Raw genomic sequence first — 23,708 nt, forward strand, 5'->3', positions numbered from 1 at the left:
AGCTAATTTCCTGTCACATGTGCAACTAATCACATATTTCATCGTGGTCTCAGTGTGTTCTATGATTTCACATGAACGCTATAAGTTACTAGGGGACTGTAAAGTAAATATTGATATTTAGATGTACTTGAAGTACTTGAGGCATGGAAAAACAGTTGACCCTTGGTAAAACATTAAAATTACTTCGGTCCAAGCGCGTTAAAAGYACAACAGCGGTGCATCTGTTGATAATGTTTATAAGAATATTAAGAGCGTTACCACCAAAGAGCATTTCAAAAGCATGTTTTGAGCAAAATATTTGAAAACAAGATAACTATTGACATTATAAATGTAGGGGGGGGACATATAGACACATTTTACACTTATATAACTGTAACTAGATGAGTAGCATACATAGTTGATAGATAATAATAATGAAATTCTGAGGATTTTTTTTTTTTTTTTCAAACGTGTTTCAATTAGTAGCAGTATTAGTAACATGCATTCACACATGGTTGTCCGCCATTTTTTCAATTCTACAACACAAATAAAGCCAACTTAATTGTGATCAAACAATCGCATAGATATATTATATCTCAGCATGTATATGAGTAACACATTGCATTGTAGACTTAATTTTTTATTTTAAGTGTCAACGAGACCGACGTCAATTGTTGTGCTTGCATTGTATATGCATACAAACACAAACACACTCGTACATACAAAAGCGCAGACAAGTTCAATGGTGGCCAACCGTGCGTATGAGTGATGTAGCGCGCCGAGTACAGTGTGTGTAATGCGAGTGGCCCGCCAACAGCAAAGGCTTTATGCAAATATAATTTAGTTGGCTTCAATGAACTTTGAAGTGGTAATGCAGCTTCGCATGAAGGGATCACTCGCCATATGGCTTATTCGCAAAAAAACAAAAACATAAGCAAAAAAAAACACGGCAAGAGAAAAGGTTTCAACTAATTTTAACTGGCAAACTTAAAAAAGTATTTCCGGTAAAGCTCAATTTCAATTAAATGCAGATAAGTAAGTGACCGTTCGCTTTGATTTGCGGCGGAAGTTTGAGCGTGAATTTAATTACTTCAACAGGGCACATTTAACGCGGAAGTATTTTGATTGTTTTATGCGGTTGGAGAAACTTAAACCGAGCACAGATCTGCAAGTAGTCATATATATGTATATCTGCTTTGTTGCTTTCTTATTGTTTGGCACCAAATATAAATTTTCCTAAACTTTAAACTCTGGACAGCAGATTCGAAATAAGTGCTTTTGTTTGATAAAAATTTCAATTACATTGTATTATGTTAAATTTGTTATAATGAATTTATAGACTTAGTAAACTATTGATCGCAATATAAAGTCCAAACGGTTTCAAAATTGCGGGTATAAAATTAGACGAGTATCATTAACTGATTGGCATCGACGCTTAGAGCTCTAACCATAATATTAATGAGCGATACTTTGTCAATACTAAATTAGTTTTAGTTCAAGTGCTCAAAGTGCTCAAATAGTATCGGAAAACTGAACAGTATCGCTGTATTTGAAGTATTTCGTTACATAAAATGCACAACAACGTATCATCAAAAAAACGAAATTGATTACTTACAATAGCTACATCATATTACATATATTTAGCACACAATTTTCTCTCACTGTCAGATATAACCACTATATAACCATTTTATAGAGTCAAATTTTCTTTCAATATAAGTGGTTTCTGTTATGACGATTTTCCTTCGTCTGTAAACTTATGAAAGGTGAAGTTACATTATTTTGCATTTTAGGTGACGATTAACAAGCGTGTGTATCTATATTATCGCCAATGACTATTACTTATAGGAAATCTACTAATCATAATTATATGTATGACAGTTAACAGATCATAAAGACAATTTTTTCTAATGTCTTGATGTGTAGCAAATAAATTCGATATATATCAAATGTAAAATCCTCCTATTATCAGTTACTCCCGCCGTAGCTCCCTTAATTCACTTAGCTTACTTAACATAACGGTGACTCACTCTGGCTAGCGCTAATTCACTTGAATCTAACGGGATAATCATCATTCAGTCATTGTTGGCTGGCATCGGCTCGCATTCACTTAGCTTTATCGAAATTTACTTGGTTTTTAGTTCGTTAGAAATATAGTTTTTGGTCCAAATATTATTTGTCAATAAAATGAATTTATGTCTCTACTGTGATTTAAGCCCACAGTCCACAAAGTGATATTAAACTGAGTAAAAGTTAGTAGAAGAATTTTGGATTCATATCCACCAAAACCGAAGATTGGCTCGATACTCCGATGTCCTCATGCGCGCTCGACCTATAAAATCCGTAATTTTGGGAAGCGTTGGTCAATACTGCTTATGAACTACCTCTTCTTAGTAAGGTTCATCGTGTTTTCTGACTGGACACTATTAGTTCCATTAAATCTTTATATCACGGATGTAAATTCTCAAAACTATACGGGGAAGGAGGTGTGGTAGATAATACCACACTTCATTTCTCAACTCAGCGTATTCAAGACTAAGGTTAAAACATATACTCGTATGTAGACAAAACTTCAGCGAAGTGGCTGACATCATGAGTAGCAGCAATATCAAAATTCTTATCCATATCTAAGAGCTTTGGGAGTCGCAAATTACCAGCGGCCTCAGCAGTCCTTATAGAGCATCGAATGACTTCCACAATTATCATTTTTCTAGATATTGCTCTAGGCGACCTTTTTCTGTTCAATGTCAATTTCGTCGTATATCTCGTACAGCGCATCGTACCATCGACTGCTGTATTCGCCATTGTCAATGCGCAAAGGATCATATAGCTCCCGCAGAACTTTTGTTTCGAAAACGCGTAACGCCGACTTATCAGATATTTTCATCGTCCATACCTCTGCACCATATAACAGGACGCGATGATGAGTGACTTATGGAATTGTTCTTTGCTTGTCGAGAAAGGTCTTTACTTCTCAATTGCTCAGTCCGTGGTAGCACCTGTTGACAAGTGTTATTCTGCTTTAGATTACGAAGTCTACGACTTCGCAGTTATGATTCTCAGCAGTAACGTGAGAGCCAAGTCGCGAGTGCGACGACTGTTTGTTTGATGACAAGAGAATGTTCGCTGGTTAGAAATATAGCGTCAATTAAGAAGAAATCGCCTGGACTGATATAAATATATTTTTAAGTAAATATCAATTTTCCCGCAAAAATGGTATCAATGATCAAAAAAAGCAGCAGTGATTCTGGATATCTTAATCCGTGTATCCTTCTATGTATAGACTTCATTGTACATTGGTGGTCGCTGTTAAAGAGTACGAAAAAAAGTTTCGTAAAACACCTGTGCATCCGCAGTTAATGTTTTTTTTTTTTTTTTTTTTTTTTTTTTTTTTTTTTTTTTTTTTTTTTTTTTTTTTTTTTTTTTTTTTTTTTTTTTTTTTTTTGACTCATATGGGTGAAATCTACTTATTTATACACATACGTATGTGAATTTATGTGTTAAAATTTTAAATCTGCATTGTTACGAAAACATAAACGTTTATAAGAAGTTTATTGCATTTAATTTGCGAAAATGTGTCTTCGGAAATACACCAACAAGAATTTTGGAATTTTCATTAAAAATTAATTTTCAACTTCTTCGAAGTATAACAAAGGAATACGAAAAACATTTTTGAAAATTTATCATATGTGCACATATTTGTTCACACATACTCACACTCACATATACATGCATGTGCGCATAGCCACACGACCAGGTTCTTATGTCAACAAACAGTTGCCCATATGCTTAAGTATGCACCAAAACATACAGTTGCTTTTCAACAACATTATTTACCTGCACTTTGTCAAGTACGCATACGCACACGCACACCCGCACTCATACTCTTCAACTTTTTTGTTTGCTTGCTTGCCAAATCGCCATTTTTACCCATACTCATACTAAGCACATAAAATATGCATGCTACGGAGCTCGTAAATATATTGGAGGATTTAATATTAAATATTATATATTACAATACAAATTGCTAACAGAGCACAAGCTGACAAGCACATTCTTGTGGATACACGTCATTATGGCCGAAAGTATCTAATCCGGTGCAGACAAAGCGACATTTCGATACTGATTGTGGGTATTCGCAAAGAAAGCTATTGGACAAGGTGCACATGTATCAAAATCATCCATATCTTTGGTTGTATGTGTGGGATAAGTCATAATTCGTTCCTGTGGCAAAAGTACTCCTGTTATTAGTTTTTTCGTTGATTATTTAGCATATGTGTACACACATGCCATGAAGCTTTGTTGTTGATCAAATGTTGACCAATTATGTGCCACAAAATTTAATAATGCGAAATATGGTGTATTGAATTCGTGCTTAGACAGAGTAAATATCGAGTTTATTAATAGTTCTTTTTGCTTTTAAGTAGTAAATTAATTAAGATATTCGTGTTGCAAATATATATAGTTGAAAATATATTTAAAAAAGTTTTATTAATTTAACAATTTTTTGCAACCACAACACACCAGCTTTCGAAGCTCTCCAAATGAAATCCTTCTTAGGATCGAACTTCTAACCTAACCTAACAGTTATATAAAAAGCCGAACAAAAATTAGTTAAATTAGAATTAACATTCAATTGTAAATTCTCACCAAAAAATAGTTTACGCTGGAAAAAAATATGAAAAACAAGCAACGCTGAAACGAAGGAAAAATACTCTTCACAAATAAAGAAGCTTCCATACAACAACTGGACTTTGATCGATTAGTTTGTATAGCAGCTATTTGCTATAGTGACTTGAGCAGAAAAATTTCTTGCGTAATTTTTTTGGACGACAACCTGTGCAAGTTTGGTGAAGATTCCTCACTAAATGAAAAAGTTTTCCAGACAACCACTTATTTCCAACCGTGCAATTTGTATGGCAGCTATATGTTATAGTRGTCCGATATCAGCGATTGCGACAAGTGATCAGCTTCTTATAGCGAAACAGACGAGTGTAAAATTTCATATCGATATCTCAAAAAATGGGTACTAGTTTCGGCATATACAGAAATATAACTAAATCGACTCAGCTCATCCCGCTGATTATTTATGGATACAACTTAGAGGATCTCCAAGGTCTCCTTCTGGGTACTTCATGGAAAACTGAGTACACCCTCTTCAGGGTATAATAAAGAATGGTAATAGGTCACGAATCAATTATAGAATTTTTAAAGCTCTAGTTTAATAACAATATAAATGGCTTTAAAAAAATATTTAAAACAAATGTTTTCTTTTCCACATGGGGCCATTATTTACCGATCCAAGCAACGAAAAGATCGCCGAAACAACAATTCATATACAGACCAGATATAATTTGGGTCAATTCCAATAAAATAGAACCGACTGTTTTGGAAATTAGCTGAAAGGTCCCTTTTGCATTGGAAGAGGCTTATGCACGTTTTACCTTAACGCAGGGAGATCACATTTTCTGAGCCTCATAAAACACTGACCCAAAAGATTAACATGTTCTCCTTTACACAGCAAAGTTCACTGTAGCTATATCTATTCTGTATACTAGGTCACAACTTAATGAAGAAACTCCTTGTAGTTGTGCTTTAATCACGGTTGCGATTGCTGTCTGGAGTGAGAAAATGCTCAGCTCTCTCTTCTTCAATATTTCCAAAACCAATTTTTGGCGACCACCCTTACATTTTTCTAAAACAAAAACAAAAATCTAAAATAAAAATTCTACGAAAAGATGCGGCAACTAACATAATGTTTCAAGACCGGAGCATACTCTTGTAGAGCCCCTAGAGGTAATATAGTGACTTATGGCCAGGGCATACCGAAATTAAGGGCAGTGAAAGCATAACACCTGGAATGATCCATTCCGGCCGAGCTATTCAAAATAGGAGCTGCCTTTATGTAACGATGTCGGAATTTGGTATCCCCGCAAAACTAATATGGTTGGGTAAACTGATATTGACCAATACCAAAAGCTCTGTCAGAATCGGGAAGACTTCTTGAAGCCGCTCCATACAAAACGATGTTTCAGACAAGGCGACTCTCTATCATGCGAATTTTTCATTCTACTGYTGGAGAAAATAGTTCCAACTGCAGATCTGAATAGAAAAGTAAAATTTTCTACAAAAGTATAGAACTTCTGGAGTACGCTGATGATATCATTGGTCTTAAAAACCCAGCCGTTAGTTCTGCTATTCCCATAATTGACAACGAAGCAAAGCAATTGGCTCTGGTGGTGAACGAGGGCAAGACGAAATATCTCATGACATCAAAGCAACAGTCGTCGAATTCGCGACTTGGCTCCCACGTCGCTTTTAACAATTATAATTTCGAAGTCGTAGATAATTCGGTATATTTGGGAACCAGCAGAAAAACTTTTGCCAACAGGTGACTTCGCACTAAGTAGGTAATTGAGCCTACTAAGTAAGTAACTAGTCCGCTCTCTACGAACAAAAACGAAAYTCTACAAGTCATCATCCCTGCCATGCCATATGGTCAACGCCAATAAAGAAGAAATAATACTCCTATAAAGGTCTTGCCACTAAATACTATTAAATACAAAAAAAATACATTATTAATTGATTCCCAATTACAATACAATATATTATTGAATATAAATGTATAATTTAAAATGGACATTCACATAAACTCTAGTATAACTCAATTGCTTCAAAATTATCTTCCATTTCCTTAGTAACATTAACTCTACTCGAGGCAAAATCAGCATAATTCACTTGTATAAAGTCCTAACGAAATTTCCATAGCTCCAACAGGTGTGCATTTTCAGTTTATTTTGAATTTAGTTTGTTGACTTTACGCTGTTAGCTCTTTTGGATTTAATTATTGTAGCTTCAAGATATTTCCACAARTTTTCATTAAACATTCTCCCACACAAACGAAACAAATTTAAATTCTGCTTATCCTAAAGTGGCGAAGAAAATTCTATTTTCGGTATGACTTAAAAAGTATTTCACTTAAAAAGATTTGTTAAATTTTGGATACTTAAGCGCATTATTAGCGACTTTATCAAGTACTTGTCGTTAAAATAGCTTTAGCAATGCGGGTAAATATACATACATACCTTTACATGCTTTGAACTTAACAAGTTGTAGTGGATTGTAAAAAATAAAAATATTATTTATTTTGATTTCATTGTTCTAATTAAAAAGTTTTTTCATTAGAAAAATGTTGGCTAGTGTGATAAACCTATTACAAGATGACTTAAATGTGCAAAATACCWCGTTGTCCTTAACTCTTTTAGGCAATTCAATTGCTTTTAAGGCAAACCAGCAATGCAACCATGAGCAACACAAAAATATTAAACTCCCAATCTACTTAGGCATATTAAGTTGGTATAATTCCAAAATCTCAAAAGCAAGCAAATTTAGTTCTGTCATTTAATTGGCATATTATGCTCGATTAATTATCTTCCACAAGTGACCATGTTTACCAATATCGTAGACCGTTAGACAATCAAGAAAATGAAATTGCATATACAACACATTTGTACACACTAAGCCTAAGGTGAAGATGTAAATTGCTGTGCTGCTGATTCCTGTGTTAGAACGATTATATATTGCATTCGAATTCCAATGCATTGTGTGAACTGTAGACAAACATATATGCACATATGCATATGTATTTGTATGTATGTATGCATATGTATTCATATGTTTGCATCATACACGGAAATTTCCTATTTGCACCCATATGTGTTCGTCTGTACATTTCCCACTTTGCATACGGCAGTGCGCCTAAATATATGCGAAATATGTAGGGATTTCGGTAATCAAAACAGCAACAGTCGTAGTGTCATCATCAGATTGTCATTAGCTTTATCTGGCAAGGAAAATCATCATCATTGTCAACAAGCAACATTACACTCCACAACGACGTCAGCTGTCAGCGAATGTCATATAATGATTTGTAAATAACARACTTGAAAACATTGAAATTTGTTCAGTTATAGCGTGGTTAAAAATAGCGAAGAGTAATGCAAATAAATTTGAAATTAATAATATTGTGAATAAAATAGCAAATAAAATAAAGCAAATAAGTGATTTTTCGAGCATTGAAATAATAATATATGAATTAAAGAGGATTTTGAGTCCAGAATTTTTTGTATCGATAAATTAGGCATTAAAAATTTTTTGCACTAAACCTAGTCCAGGCACGAAGCTATTTTCGATGCGGTCTTCACGTCATCTCAAGACTTAATCAATTTATTTACTGGAAATTTGGGATGAATTTGTTTTAAATATCTCTCAATAGTATGAAATATACTGTTGATAATAGATTCGAGAAAGTTAAAAACTAATGAAAAAAACTTAATATTTTTGAGTAGTTAATTTTTTTTTTTTTGTGTTCATACGATAATGACATTTGTACTACATAAAAAGGAGAATTTTCCTTATTATTGAAATGATCACAAGAATAAAAGTATTGATGACAAGGATGCTGCCTGTTTTTCTCTTTACTTTAAGGAGTTGCATGGGTAAAGAGCAAGCCTTTTTTCAACAGTCTCATATAAATAATTTAATTGTTTATTAGAATTTTTATTGTTACAAATATACAAATACACATACATTAACAAAGAAATTCTTTTATTTTTGAAAGCAATAATAATATTTTGAACTCKGCCATTGCGACGCTATTTCTGGTAACGACTCGAAGAAAATATGCGTTCGCGTTTGCCGGATAACTTCTTACAGGGTCATCTAAAGTGAAAAAATATTGGCAATTTTGGCAGGCATTTAGAAAATTAAAATTGCAGTTGAAATTTCTCTCATTTTTTTCGAAATAGTCGTAATCGAAAAAAAACCTTGTCCGAGTCCTTAACAATTGCATTTCAAAGACCTGTGTAAAATTGCATGAAGATCGGTTGAGTAATTCTCGAGAAATCTTGCCCAAAATCTGTTTCTGAAACCCGTTAGACATCTAACTTTATGAATATTATGTTTTATTTCATTTATATACTATTTAATCATATTTCATTTAATTTTTTTTTTAATACTTTATAGGTTATTTTGTCGGATATTCTATTGTAATTAGAAACTTCGTTTTTTCTTATTCAAAATATTCAGTAACCAGGAAAATTAGCAAAAAGACTTATAATTATTTTGTACATAAATTTATCATTACATTCATAGCCGACGCTTCATTAACGCGCTTTATGACCTTAATAAATACGTTTAATGTCTGACCACACTGCTCTAGCTTTTGCCACTTGTTGAGCGCGCCGAAATGGTTAAATGAAAAACACTCATTCACGCAATATTATATTGCAACCGAATGAAGTGTGGCCGAAATGTACACTAAATAAGGAATGAAATCAATACTGGCGAGTACTTCCACTCCCTACAAACATGTTTGTCCTTTTTTTGTAAGAGAGACTTTTTTGTTTTTCGTCGTAATATTTTTTCCATCTCTTAGTAGACAATTTAATATATTGTGTACTAGTAAACATTGTTATGCAAATATTGTTGTGAAGTGGTGACCAAACAAAAAGTGGTGAATGGACCAAAACAGCGATGTCGTGATTATTCACGCCAGATGCGTTACAGTGTTGKGAGTTTGACTAGGTTTGGGTAACATTTTACTATTAAGGAGAGAATTTGGTGAATGATTTTTGTTTGCTAAAAGTAAATTTTACTTAAAACGAAGAAAAAACGTTAACTTCGGAAGCACCGAAGCTAAATACGAGTAGTCTTCTCAGGTGCATTTCTGTTAGTAACTATGTGTCCAGTTTGTATGGAAGCTATATGCTATAGTAATCCGTTCTGAACAATTGTTATGGAGATGATATTGTTACCTTAAGCAGTAATCCATGCCAAATTTCGTGAAGATACCACGTCAAATGATAAAGTTTTCCATACAGGCCCTTGATTCCTATCGTTCGGTTTGTATGGCAGCTATATGCTATAGTTAACCGATTTGAACAATTTCTTCGGAGATTACATTGTTTTCTCAGAAAATAATCTATACCAAATTTCGTGAATATATCTTGTCAAATGTTAAAGTTTTCCTTACAAGAACTTGATTCCGATCGTTCAGTTTGTATGGCAGCTATATGTTATAGTGGTTCCGACAAATGAGAAGCTCCTTGAAGAGAAAATGACGTTTGCAAAATTTCAAAACGATATCTTAAAAACTGTGGGAGTAGTTCGTATATATACAGACAGTCGGACTTGGCTAAATCGACTCAGCTCAACCAAAGCCAAAGCCAAAGTACCCATCCCCATTCTGAAGTTGTTGAGACTGAAGGACATGTTCTAACAACTATTAACTTTAAAATTTCCTGCAATAACGCACTGTCCAAGCACCCGAACCAGTGCAATCATAAAAAAACTCGAGGCCAGAGATAAGGAGTCTAAACAACACTTAACTAATGTAGCGGGCTCATCCAGTGAACTGAAGTCTAATATCGTTGCCTARCTATAGGAGTTGATAGATGTTCTTGTTGCGGCAGAAAAAGACCCTGAAGTAATTTTGAGGCATGGTGCCGAGTTGATAGCCCTTGGGCGGATAAAAACCCGGGTTCGTTCCGGCTACTTAGACCCGACTATCGTGGAAAAGTGAGTGGATAGTCATGAGAATACTGCTCAAATTTCTCAGTTTCATGTGGTGAGCAAATTTTTGATYGAAATACTTTAAGAGCAAATTTGTTTTTTATCTTCTTCTCGTAAATATTTTGCCTACGGTTTCATAGTCTTTACAACTTCTCGAAATTTATTGCGCTCTTTATTCTCCCTAATGATATATTTGACTTATACAGTTATAGTACATTAAACTGCAATTCAAACAATTAATTATAACTAATATGCGTAATTAATTAGGGGAGATAAAAGTGAGCAAGAAATATATGATTTTTTTTATCTGCCATAAAAATCGTTCGTTTTTTCAGCATTTGCTTTTCTGTAGACTCACTGCTTTATGAATACATACGTATGCATACTTTTATGTATATCCATGTGTAACAAAAACGCGATTTTCGCCTTTGAACTATTATTGAATTCCAATGAAGAATTTTTTACTTGCATTATCKCAAACCTCAACCCTTTCGTATCTATCCACAATTATTGTCAACTTSGAATTATTTTTAACACGCCATAAGCCAGGCACTTCAGATATGAATGACAATAAGATGAGACAGTCAAAAAAGCGGAAAAATAAACACCGTTGGCCGAAGTAGTCACCRCTGCACTCAGATAACAATGTTGGAAAGTATACGGACGCTGAATTATTGAATGTCTGATTGCGGTTATTGTTTGTATGGCTGTTTTTTTAGTTTTTCATTCCGATGTCAACAGCTCAATGTCAATTTATGTGCCGTATGTACATATGTATGTSTGTATGAATGTATGAAGGTATGTAATACAGTGTATGCAGACATATTTATTATATCCCTGTGGTTTTATTGACCGAAGTGTGCTTTAATTAAATTACTATTGCATTGCCAAGGCCGCTGGCGATATATTGGTTGTTATTTGTGAATTATAATGGGATTTATAGATTTTCGACAATTAAATATGAATGTCTATCGTTATTCTTTAGATATCTAACAAATCTATCCAAATATGTGTTATATTTAATTAGGAAAATAAAACATTGAAATCGTTGCTTTTATGGTCTAATTAAAATACAATAAATCCGGCGTTATAGATTTATATCTCCCTTTATTTTGTGTCATCGCGTCTATCGTTTTTATCTTAGTATATGTTACGTATACGCATTGTACTACTGTGTGAGGGTTATTACTGATAGAAAAAGTTTTTCGCCTACAGCTCAATTAACCGYTACATTTGAGCACAATTACAATTTGTTTCTATCGATTTGTAATTAAACCCCATATTTTTGAGTTCATCAAAGCTAAAGTAAGGCAACCCTTTTTAAACTTTCATCGAATGGTCCAGGAGGTCGCTTTAATAAAATTTAAATTACCATTTAATCAAATTTAATTTAATCTATTTTTATTTTACATTTTAACCTAATTTATTACCTATTCTCATTCTCCCTACTCTGTTTTTAGCAAAAGTAAGTGTTTACCGCGTGTGATTTATGGCAACCAGCGCAGATATATAATTTCTTGTATTTTTAACTTTCGCCATTATCACCTTGTCACCTTTCACATTATGTTAAATAAAGTGTTGTAATGCATAGCTACAGTGTGCAAGATAATTTGTCATCAATTTGCATTAAACACYTTGAGCGCAAAGTTCGCAGCGCATTCACTTTCCGCTGTCGCTTTATGAAAACAAAAACTTATTAAGACCRCAAGTCTGAATAATATTACATAACCAGTTTACGCGCATTTATATTCCACAAATACTTACAAGGCAACTCTTTTTACAACTGCTTAGCAACTGCTGCGGCTGCGACTGCGGCGGAGCGTAATCAAAACAAACGTTTTCTTGGCAGATTTATCCTCTTGCCACCTTCCTTTTACGCAAACTTTGCTTTTAATTGCTTTAAGTGCAGAAATGTAAACTACTAAGCGAAGTGTCTTCGTTTTCKTTTTCGTTTTTGTTTGTTCTTTCTTTTGCACGCATTTGCATTTACGATATTTTCACCGCCACTGTAGTTATGCAGCTCATTTCAAAGCAATGATAATAATAAAAAATGTATAATTAAATTGTTATGGCAACACCGCTGATCGTTAAGCATTAGTGTTTCGTAAGATATTGAAGCATTTTTCTTATTTTTTATATTAAAATATTGTTTGCTTATAGTTGGCCAAGGGGTTTCATATAAGAAAAATAACAAACAAACGTTAACTGCATTTGCACTGRAGCTATAATAAGCTTTACAAATTTCATGAAAATATCTTGTCAAATCAAAAAGTTTTCTATAAAATAACATGATTTAATTGTTGAGTTGGTATGGCAACTAGTGAAGGGCCAGTTCCTTTAAAAACATGTCCACGGATATGGCTAAATCAAGTTGTTTTAAATGACTTTTTGCATGGTTAATTAAAAAKTCCCCATTCTACCATAGTAAACCGTCTTTTTGGGCAAAATTCTTTTTTATTTTTTATACAACTTAGTTCACTTAAAGGGTGTTACACTGATTTGAGCTACCCTCCATTCGATACAATTTTCGGCATTTACTTCTTCATTCAACGAAAATTTCTTCCCAGCAAGCCTTCTGATCTGAGAAGAAGAAATAGTCGCTGGTCGAAAGCAATTTGACGCTCAATTCATAGATTTTGTMATCGCTTTCAGTGACTTGTGACACGTTGCATTGTATGGGTGAAGCAACACCTTCTTTTTTTTACAAATGCGCTCGTTTTTGGGTGGGCTCGTTCTTCAAATGGTCCAATAAGGCTACGTAATAGTTGCTGTTGATGGTGCCTTCTTTTATTAATAATCACATATTAGGCTTGAGCACATCCAAACAATGCTCCGAATCATCAACTCGTTGCTGTTTTTGGTCAGAAGCGCACTCACGTTGCATAGAGCTTTCTTTGATATGTTTAGATTTAATGCTATCTCAAACGATTTCACGCTGCGGAAAATTATTTTTTTAATTTAAAGTGTGAAAATAATCATGAATTCAGAATCAATTTACTTTTGTTCGATATGACCACTTTTGAGACTGGTATATTTCTTACTTCGGACCTTGCTCTCCAAAATAGCCCAGAAAGAATAATCCATTGGATTCGCATCTGGTGAATTCGAGAGATAGTGTGTGGTCGTAATGAAGTTTGGAACGTTGTTTTTCAGCCATTCTTGGTTCACTCGCGCTTTGTGAGACGGTGCTGAGTCTTGTTGAAACGTCCATGGTTTGCGGCCGAAATATTTGTTTGCCCACGACTTCAAAGCAGATTCCAGAATACTTTCCCTATAATATGTCGCATTTACTTTGACGTCAGGYTCGATGAAAACAAATGGACAGTCCATCTGCGGTGACAGCGGGCCAAACCATTATTAGTAGCGGGTGCTGCCTCCTGGTGGCCAACCGATGATTTAGATTCTCATATGAACGATCGGTCAAGTAAACACTATATTTTTGAGAGTTTACGAATTGCTCAATTGGAAAAATTTTTTCGTCAGAAAACACAATGTTAGAAATTTGACCGCTTACAGCAGTTGCTTCGCTATCTCAAGTCTTACTTGTTGCTGCTTCGGTGTAAGATTATGGGACTTTTTGGAACTTGCAAGGCTTCACCTTGAGCTCATTTTTCAATATGCGTCGAATGCTGCGGTCGGATAATTTCAGTTCTTTAGCCATTTGATTGGCACTTTGTCRTGGATTTCGCTCAAATCTACAGCCTTTTCACGTGTCAGAAAACTTTGAACTCTTAGTTTATTTTTAACGTTCGAGAATAAAAATGTGTCATTCGGCTCTTGGTCAAGACTGTGCGGTGGAAGACTCATCAAATTGATGTTTTCAGCGCTCAATAATTAAGTTGTTTCATTTAGATCAAACAAATAGTTTTGTATCGTTTCAAATGTACTGTTCTGCGTTGACCTAGTGGTATAGTTGCGACATRACCAGTTTATCCAAAAAAATAGGCAACCATTTGCATAGAAGTGCTTCGAGCGGCAACAGCTTTTATGTCACATTTTGAAGCTCCCATTCACTTCCACGCATTCGCACCCATCATGATGTCATATACGTTCTTCGAAGCACCGCTATCATATTTTTTTAAATTTCTTCCGATCATTTCACATTAGCCTTTTTTGGCGATTAATAAAGTTTCTAGGATCCATAAACTGGRGGTTTTTTTTACCGTCATATGCTCATGTAATATTGAACGTGTGAGGATTCCACTAATGCTTATTGCTGTCTCCAATTTTTTTACTTTTATTTAAGTTCATCGTTTTACTGATTCTTAGATAATCCAAGTCGAAAGTTGTAAAAAGTATATTCCATATTTTGATCGAGATGAATATTTTWTGCTACTGTAAACATTTCAAATAGCGATCATATGTCAAAACGTTCTGAAAATGTCAAACTTTATTATAAAGTAGTGATATGCCAAATTATTGTTTGCGGTAGGACACTCTTCTGCGGTAAGACAATGTTCGTTTTAAATTTTTGATAATAAATTTGAGATATTAGAACTATGTAAAGTTTTTCTCTTATAATGGGGACTAAGGGGTTTGTTTCGTCACTTTGAATTGTATTATATATTACCAAAAAATAGAAAGCATTTACAATATCATAGAGAACATATTTTAGTATACAAAGCTGAATTGAAAGCGAGGAATACATATGGGTATTCCATACGAAATCGACCACTTTTGAACCCGACCCCTTTAGATTTTGCTGAAACTTATATATCCTTTTCTACYCTTTGAAAAACAGTTTTGAGAATTTTTTCAAAATACACGAAAAAAATTTAACACGATCAATTATATAAAATAATCGGTTTTTTTTTTAGTAAAATCGTCATTTATGGAACTTCGCCATTTTTTTATCCTCAAAAAAAAAAATTAAATTAATTTGACAACTATCCCTGCAATCCCGGAGTGGGCCAATTTTTTTATATTTTTTTTATTTATTAAAAAAAAAAATTGTCAAAAAATATAATTTAACGATTTTATGATATAATATTCCCACTTTATAAATTTTATTTACGAATATAATCACCAAGATTCCAAATCCACCTATTAGTAAGGTCGATAAACTAGGGTTGGACAATTATAGACTTATGTACCTATAGTCAGTATAGTGCTAGTGTGTATCGATTTATGAATACGGTTTTTTCATACTATATGTGTATATATTTTTTATATGATAGAAATAAAGTTTGCGGAAAAAAAAATTTTTCATTTTTAAAAATTTGACAATTTGTTTTAAATAAATAAAAAAAATATTAAAAAAATCGGCCCACTCCGGGATTAGCAGGGATAGTTATCAAATTAATTGAAGTTTTTTTGAAGACAAAAAAAGGCGAACTTCCAAAAAATTTCGATTTTACTTAAAAAAAACTAGTTATTTTATATAATTGATCGTGTTAAATTTTTTTCGTGTATTTTTTCGAAAAGTTCATGCAAAAACAAAATTAAAAAAAAAAGGTCCCMAATAGTCAATTTCTACAAAAGTTATGGCTATTTGAAAATAAAAAGGCCATTTTTTTTAAAAATCATAACTTTTTTGAAGTTGGACAAAAAATTTTGAAAAAATTCTCAAACATGTTTTTCAAAGGATAGAAAAGGATATATAAGTTTCAGCAAAATCTAAAGGGGTCGGGTTCAAACATGGTCTATTTGGTATAGAATACCCCATTTGTATTTATACTTGGGTACACTGAGACCTTTAGGTACTATACACTGTATATGTATGCATTCGCTCGTTGATACGCAACAAATAAAAGGTCAATATTCAAAACTCACGAGGCGAATAACACCACTTCAAGGCATCGCGACCGCAGACAGTGAAGAAGTGAGTGAATGCGCTTGTATGGGTTACCAGATATTTCATGTACAGCTTATGATTCTTTCAGTGACTTCCGGCTTTGCCAACGCCAAAGTTGCTTTGGCAGCCGCGCTAAAACAAATAACTAACAGCAGTGTAGCAGCCACTTAAACTTACAACAAGGGCACACACACATGCAAACATACATACCAGCACACGCACACACTTTGTAAATATAACATAAGACAAATACAGCGAGTTCGAGTGATATTAAAGAGTTTTTGTAAAGCAGATGTCTTCAAATGTGACAATATACTAAATTGCTTACATAAATTATAGAAAAGCACTTAAATTCGCACATATTATACTGTAAAGTTCATCAAATTGCTTGTGAAGCAAATAGATTGCAGCGAAATCTTGCAGCATTTCTTATACTCTTCAGCTTATGCTTTCAACTTTAATCTTTGTTTGTTTGTTTTCTTGCAGGCTTGGCCAATGGTGAAGAAGTCTTTCGACCTTTTTGCCAATGAAGCTTTCAATAACATTCAYGTAATTTCAGGTAAGTCAATTTGATTCATTGTTTTCGCTTCACTATTCATGCKTTGGCTTTGAGTGATTTAATTAAGGCCATTTTTCGATAACGTTTTCCTTTCTTTCACTCGATTTTGTGGTTTTGTGAAAACAAGCAATTAAAAGTTTTAACATTCTTGCAAGCCGAGGCACACATACACAGTTATATTTATGTATAAAAATTATATGATACATATAAAGCCTTTCATCCCACCTTCACTCGATTAAAACTGTCTCAAGTGCCTCAAGTTACAAYAGTAACAAATAACTCGTCAAATTTGTATTCTGAAGCTCACCCGTAGTCATTCATCAAACTTCATATATTTATACATACATATATGTATATGTGCATAAATGTGTAAGAGAACAATTCCTTGTAGGCTCTAGGGAATACAGTCTAAAACTATTGTATGAAAAATATATGCATACATTCTAACAGTTGTTAAAGACACTTTTTGCAATGTTGAGGTAGAGTCAAGTTCAGTGTTCAAAGAATATTTTAACAGAGACAATTTGTGAAGTCCACTAAAAGATCATTAGCGCTCTCTCCAAGCTGAGCTGAYGAATTGAAATAACTAAAAAGGGGATCAAAGGAAAATATAATCTTGATCTTCACAAATTATCGATAGCTTACTTTCGTGAGATTGTTAAGCTGCTTTGGTTCCAACTTGCCGAACGACTTTATCTCTTAAAATTTTTTTTTTTTTCATAATCGTACATCATTTTCCAGCTAAATATAAGCCAGCTAACACCTTTAGAAGTGACCCCAACATTTTGACGAATCCAATTTGCTAAGTCTATTTTGCGCTTATACTACCCTAAAGGCTCTTCTTCTTCTTTATCAGCATAGACATCGCTTATGTGGTTATGGTCGAGTTTACAACAGCGCTCCGGTCGTTTTTCCTTTTCGCTGTTTGGCGCCAATTGGATATTCGCCAAGCATAACCAGATCCACGTGATCTTTCCAACGGAGTGGAGGTTCCCCTCTTCTTCTGCTTTCCCGGCGGTTACCGCGTCGAATACTCTCAGATCTGGAGTGGAACACATTGTTTCACAATTCTGCTTCAGAAATGTTCCAGATGATGTTCCAAATAAATATAAGCTTGAGAAAATCAGTTGTCGAGTTTCCAAAGAGCTCCTGAAAGTCTTTTAAAAAATTGTAATTAAAAGTTTTAATACATTTTTCAAGATCTCAACAAAGTCGGTGTTAAATTTCGAAGATATAATCTTTAGTATTATACATAATCTTCATGAAAGCAGGAGTTATGTTAGTAGACTAGAGGAATTATTCCAGGATAGACTCTAATTTATTAAAATAAATAGTCTATTGTGAAGCCACTCTTAAATAGGTTAGTGGGTTGATATTTTGCTAGACTACACTAGACAGTTGTGTAGAGGTGGTTCGAYGAAAATGTCAGAAAAAAAAACCAAGTTAGTGGATGTGATAATGTAGTTGTTAAGATTTCCAGCAAGTGAGCCTGTTGTGATTTTCAATACTTATTCAGCTGGTAATGGTAACAAAGAARAACCAACTACCCACATATAAAATCTGGGCCACTTTAATAATTTCTTCATCCTACCTTTCCTAATAATAATATAATAACATAATGTCTTAACCTGTCACTCCAAAAAAAAATCCGGATTATGTTGATCAATTGAGAGATCTTAGTGACAAATGGCTGTTAGAAAACTAACTACAAATATGAAGTAACCTTTCAATACTTAATGAATGATGCCGAGTTTCATCCAGATATTGGATTCATAGAACCGGTTCCTGTTCCTTACTTCATCCTATATATGTTTGTTTCTGCTGAACATACCCAAGTTCAAGAATTTCCTTTGTTATTATGTTTATTTTTTTGCATGAAATGCTAAATATTCGATTCAATGGATTTTTCTCCGAATCTTTCAAGCAGTTATCTCACACTAAAATACAATATGTACAAAGTAACGATTTCCCAAAAGGCTTGAAAGCTCCAGCGATTTTTCCGCAAGCCTTTACTAACACATGGCAATGAGTGAATATAACCAATTTCATTAGAATAAAGTTAGTGAACATTATATTGAATTTATTCACTTTTAATCCTTCAAAGCATTTGCTAAATTAATAAAGGCAACATACGAATGAAAAATACTAAAGGGATGAACATTTATTATATGATTGTGAAGAGCATTTTCAATTGAAGTAACAAATAGCCAGCAGGCAAAGTCAATTATGGCATCACGTATTTACAAATCACTAATGCTAAGTGATACATAAGACTTTAATCAACACACTGATAAACTGAAATCCAAATAATTTAGTATACTCCACATTCGTATGGATATTTGTTTGAGAGTCTATGCATTCACAGTAATGTTGTATATATGTGAAAGTGGAATTCAGACGAAATGGCAATGAAAGTGATTCATCTGCCCTCTTCATAATACTCCTAACACATCGGCTAACCACAGCCATGACCTTCAACGTGACCATTTGAACCAGTGACATAGCGACAGTGAGTAACAAAGCAAAGAGCACGTGAAAACTGCGTGAGATCATATGTAAGTATGATTTTATGAGTTATGTTTTTGGTCACGAGGGTATCCGACGAGGTGGCAAATGAACAGCTGTTGACAATTTCATTTTCATACCACTGCAACATGTTGCATGTAGTATTTATATAGTATTTATTGTACTTTCCTTCCTGAAATACAAACATATTCTTCAGATTTGATCACTGAAATTATCGGATCAAGAATAAAAACACCAATACATAACTCTAGAAGGAGATAAGGTCGAAAAATAGAGACATTCAAAAACAAAATGTACATTTTTATGCCAAAGTCTTTTCAGCCCCTGATGTACCTAACATTGGTGGCATTCGAATTCGTACATACCTTTTGTTTTAGTGTAAATGGAGTATATAATAAATCAGTTTTGTTGTTTTTTGCTTTGGTACCCCAGTTTTATTAATAATCCCTTGCCATTTTCGCACTAATATTATGACGTCACAATATGTGATAAGCATAAAATTATTGTATTTAATTGGTCATGAACTAATAAAGCACCCACATGTGTATACAAACACCAAAACGCATGGAAAAAGAAAGCTAAAGATTGTCGCCGAAATTGCAATAAAACTAGAAGCCATAAATCAACAATAAAGCTGTGTTTCGTGTGAAGGATTTTTAAAAAAAAATTAGACAAACAGGGATCGTATATACATTTATATTAGTTATATTATATTGGGATAGAACAAAAGAAACGTGTTCAAACATTGTGAGCGCAAATTTGTATGCATAATACTAACTCAGAAATCCCTTCATGTTCTACATACACAATTGCTTGTATATGTACTATATATTATGCATTTTCTAGCAGTTTAGTATTAAGAGAACGATATGAAGCCGATTTCGGGCCTATTATTTCGATTATTTGTGCTTCCACAAAGCCTCACAGCCGCATAATCGCAAGACAAAGAAATTTTGAACTAGTAAAAGCTTTAACTTTGGCAGTACTGAAGCTATAAAATCCTTCACAGACACATTTGATAGATCATAAAGGATCACTGCTTGATTTTCATCGACCAGTTTGTATGGTAGCTAGATACTAATGGGGGTTTCAATAAGGACGCTACAAAACCCCATATTTTTCACCGCTCTTTTGAAATTCTCTTCAGTAAAGCATTTCATCATGGAAATATTTACGACCTAAGAACGTGTCGAAACTATTAAAATTTACTACCTACCAATTTTCGAAGTCAACTTTAAAGCGCTACTTCCAATTTATGGTTGTCATAAGCGTCCAATCAGATCAACTATTGAGCGTCTAGTGGAAAAATTTTAATTCACAGGCACATTTTATACCGTGCCAATAAGTCAAAGATGGAAGACCTAAATCAGTCTCCTCACTGGTCGTTTTCAAGCGTTGGTCATCTTTGTGACGTCGTTGTGGCGAATTTTGTGAAAAGATCTTAGCCTACATCCTTACAAGATCAAATTGACGCAAGAACTGAAGCCGCTTTATCATCATTATTGGTCAGGCAGCAAATCACACTTACTCTATGACCACCATTGAAGACTTGATTCTTATTTTAAGAAAGTTAAAACCGCAGTCAAATCTAAGGGCGCCTAGATGTTGACTTATACTGACTTTTCCCTTTCTATCGACTGTAAAAATTGATTTACCGACCTTTAAGTCCATTATTTTTATCCATTATCGGTGTTCACACTTTTCTTTCTCCAACATTTCATATTTCCCACAGATTGTATGCATGTGACATCCGAACCCGGCGAATATGTCTTCAAAAAGGTACCTAATTTAGTGGCCAACACAAAGGAGACACCATTGGTGGAAGCTGCCGTAGAAGAGTCGATGTCGGAGGTGTGCGGCCTCTATGTGATTGGCGAGCCCGACACGATTGTTGAAATAACAATGAAGCACTACGATGTCAATTGTGCGACCGGCGGTCTAATGGCTGTAAGTGAAAAACCAAAAACAAAAACAAATAAGTTAGAAGAAAGTGAAGATAAGAAAATATCAAAAAGTTGCATCGATGAAGTGGATAAAGTCTTTGCTAAATTGAATTTTCGCCAACGCTTAATGCAATTTGCAACTTTCATGACGACTTTTACTATGCACTTTTTTCATTTACAGTTTGTCGATGGCTGGGAGTTGAATGGTGAATATTTTCCGGGCATTAAGGATCATCATCGCGAGTTAGAAGAGCGTGTCATCGAGTTTTGCAACAATTATAAACAATGGTAAGTATTTGGTCTGGTCGTGCCACAAGGCATTGTGGCAAGCATCGAACTGCTATTATTGTGGCACATAAGTTAATATTTGTCTATTCCGCTTTTCAGGCCACGTGTTGCGAATAAGAAATTCTTCCGTTCTAGTCAAAATGCAGCGCTGCTGCAGTACCGCATACCATTCCGCGGCTCCTTCATTGCACACGTTCGCTTTCACAAGATAACACAGCGTAAGTATGCGAGTGTGTGGCATGCCACTTATGTAAGAAGCGCCCACAAATATATTTACTTATTATTTTAATGGAAAGTAATTATTGTCCTTTTTTGATTGCGTTGCACCCGAGGCAGCTTGCAACGTGCTGGCGCAAGACACCGCCGCCATCTTCAATATGGCTAATTTCGGTAAGCAACGCAACTGCACGCTCTCAGCACTCTTCCCGGCCGCAGTGTCAGTGGCCAGTTTGAAAATCGGCGGCAAGAATATGCGTGGCGAGAAAGTTAATTATGACGTAAGCAAAGCAAGCACGATATTAATATTTTAGTGATATTTGAAATAACTGACGGCATTTTCACAGTGTGGCATGTATGAGGATCGCTTGGAGGTTGGTGGCTCTTCCGGACTGGACGCATATGCAATGGAGAAGGCTTCAGATGTTTGCGGCTACTCCGATCAGCAAGGTGTTGTACTTAATCATAAAAAAATACATACAATATATTACAGATGACAACTTTCAAAACTGCTTTCACCTTTTAATCATGTCAGGTCCCGAGCAGGCAATCTTCTGCGGTGTAACCACGGTGCGTTTGATCTCCACTGGCCGATATCAGAACCATGCAGCCGTGATGCTACGCAAAGCTGACGAAACCGATCTCGACATCGCCACACTCGTCTGTGCGCTATAAGTCTCAAAGTAAAGGGAAAAATCAGTTACAAAGTAAAGATTTTGCGGGAAATAATTACGACCAGCTTTTTAAGTAATAGAATGTGACACTCAATTATACATATATACATATATATAACACATAATAAGCTTGCCTGTATGATTAGCGTACTTGTTGAGCTCTGTCTACAGAAAAAATACAAACGAAAAATTCAAAAATTAGAACACAATAATAAAATAAATTATCGAATCAGTTAAGATAAGTTATTTGCTCGAAGTTTGAATTGTTTACACATCTTAGTACTTTGTACTTAATAAATATTGTACATATGCATAACTRTATTCGAAAGCCTCAATTTGTTAATGTATTTTTCGTAATTGTGTGTACTAACCGTGTTCCCAGCTTGCTTCCAAAAATTGGAGACTTTCAGCGCCTGTATATTACATATATACTTGTATTGTACTTAAATGTAATGTTAGTAAAAATAAATATTCATAGTAAAGCAAGAAGAAAAATGCAATTAAATATAAATAAAAGACTTAATTCACGTTGCTGTTGTTTTATTTACAGGGTTTTATAGTCTGAAGTACTTCGTATTAGCATCTTTCACTAGAAGTGTTTTAGCAAATTATTATGATTCCCAGTTCTCCATTATCTGCTATATAGCTAAGCTATTGTTCCTTCTTCTTTTTTATTGAGTTTACAAGAGCTTGCCAGTAGTTCTTTCTGTTCGCTGTTTGGCGCTAATTGGAGATTCCAAGTGTAGCCAAGTCTTTCACCACCTGGTCTTTCCAACGTGCGTACGAGTGGAGGTCTTCCTTTTCCTCTGCTTCCCATGTACTGAGGGTCCTGCGTCGAATACTCTCAGAGCTGTAATGTTTTCATCCATTTGGACTTCATAAACTGGCCAGAGTAATCGCTGTCACTGAACTTTGTCAATGCCGTCATATATCTCGTATAACTCATCTTTATTGCCAATGCGCAAGGGACCATAAATCTTCCGCAGAACCTTYCTTTCGAACACTCCTAAGGCCGACYCMTCAGAWGTTGTCTTCATCCATGCCTCTGCACCGCATARCAGAACGGGGATGGTGTGTGATGTGAAGAGTTTGGTCTTTGTTCATAGAGAGRGGATTTTTCAATTGCCTCCTCAGTATAATTGTGTTAATGCTGGTTC

At 34.5% G+C, this 23,708-nt stretch overlaps 1 protein-coding gene across 3 annotated transcripts in view; it reads left to right on the top strand.

The window, feature by feature from the left end:
- LOC108966904 (corticotropin-releasing factor-binding protein) overlaps positions 1-22,886 on the top strand; it is a 31,953-nt gene extending 9,067 nt beyond the window's left edge. For all 3 annotated transcript variants that reach the window (XM_018930049.1, XM_018930048.1, XM_018930047.1), the window contains exons 4-10: positions 16,832-16,904; positions 21,163-21,377; positions 21,555-21,661; positions 21,761-21,879; positions 21,998-22,158; positions 22,225-22,327; positions 22,413-22,886. In XM_018930049.1, coding sequence (XP_018785594.1) covers positions 16,832-16,904; positions 21,163-21,377; positions 21,555-21,661; positions 21,761-21,879; positions 21,998-22,158; positions 22,225-22,327; positions 22,413-22,552 — 918 coding nt within the window. In that variant the 3' untranslated portion in view covers positions 22,553-22,886. The remainder of the gene's footprint in view (positions 1-16,831; positions 16,905-21,162; positions 21,378-21,554; positions 21,662-21,760; positions 21,880-21,997; positions 22,159-22,224; positions 22,328-22,412) is intronic.
- Positions 22,887-23,708: the final 822 nt, after the last annotated feature.

This window comes from Bactrocera latifrons, unplaced genomic scaffold (assembly GCF_001853355.1).
Source record: "Bactrocera latifrons isolate USDA-ARS-PBARC rearing strain unplaced genomic scaffold, ASM185335v1 scaffold_171, whole genome shotgun sequence".
Lineage (NCBI taxonomy): Eukaryota > Metazoa > Arthropoda > Insecta > Diptera > Tephritidae > Bactrocera > Bactrocera latifrons.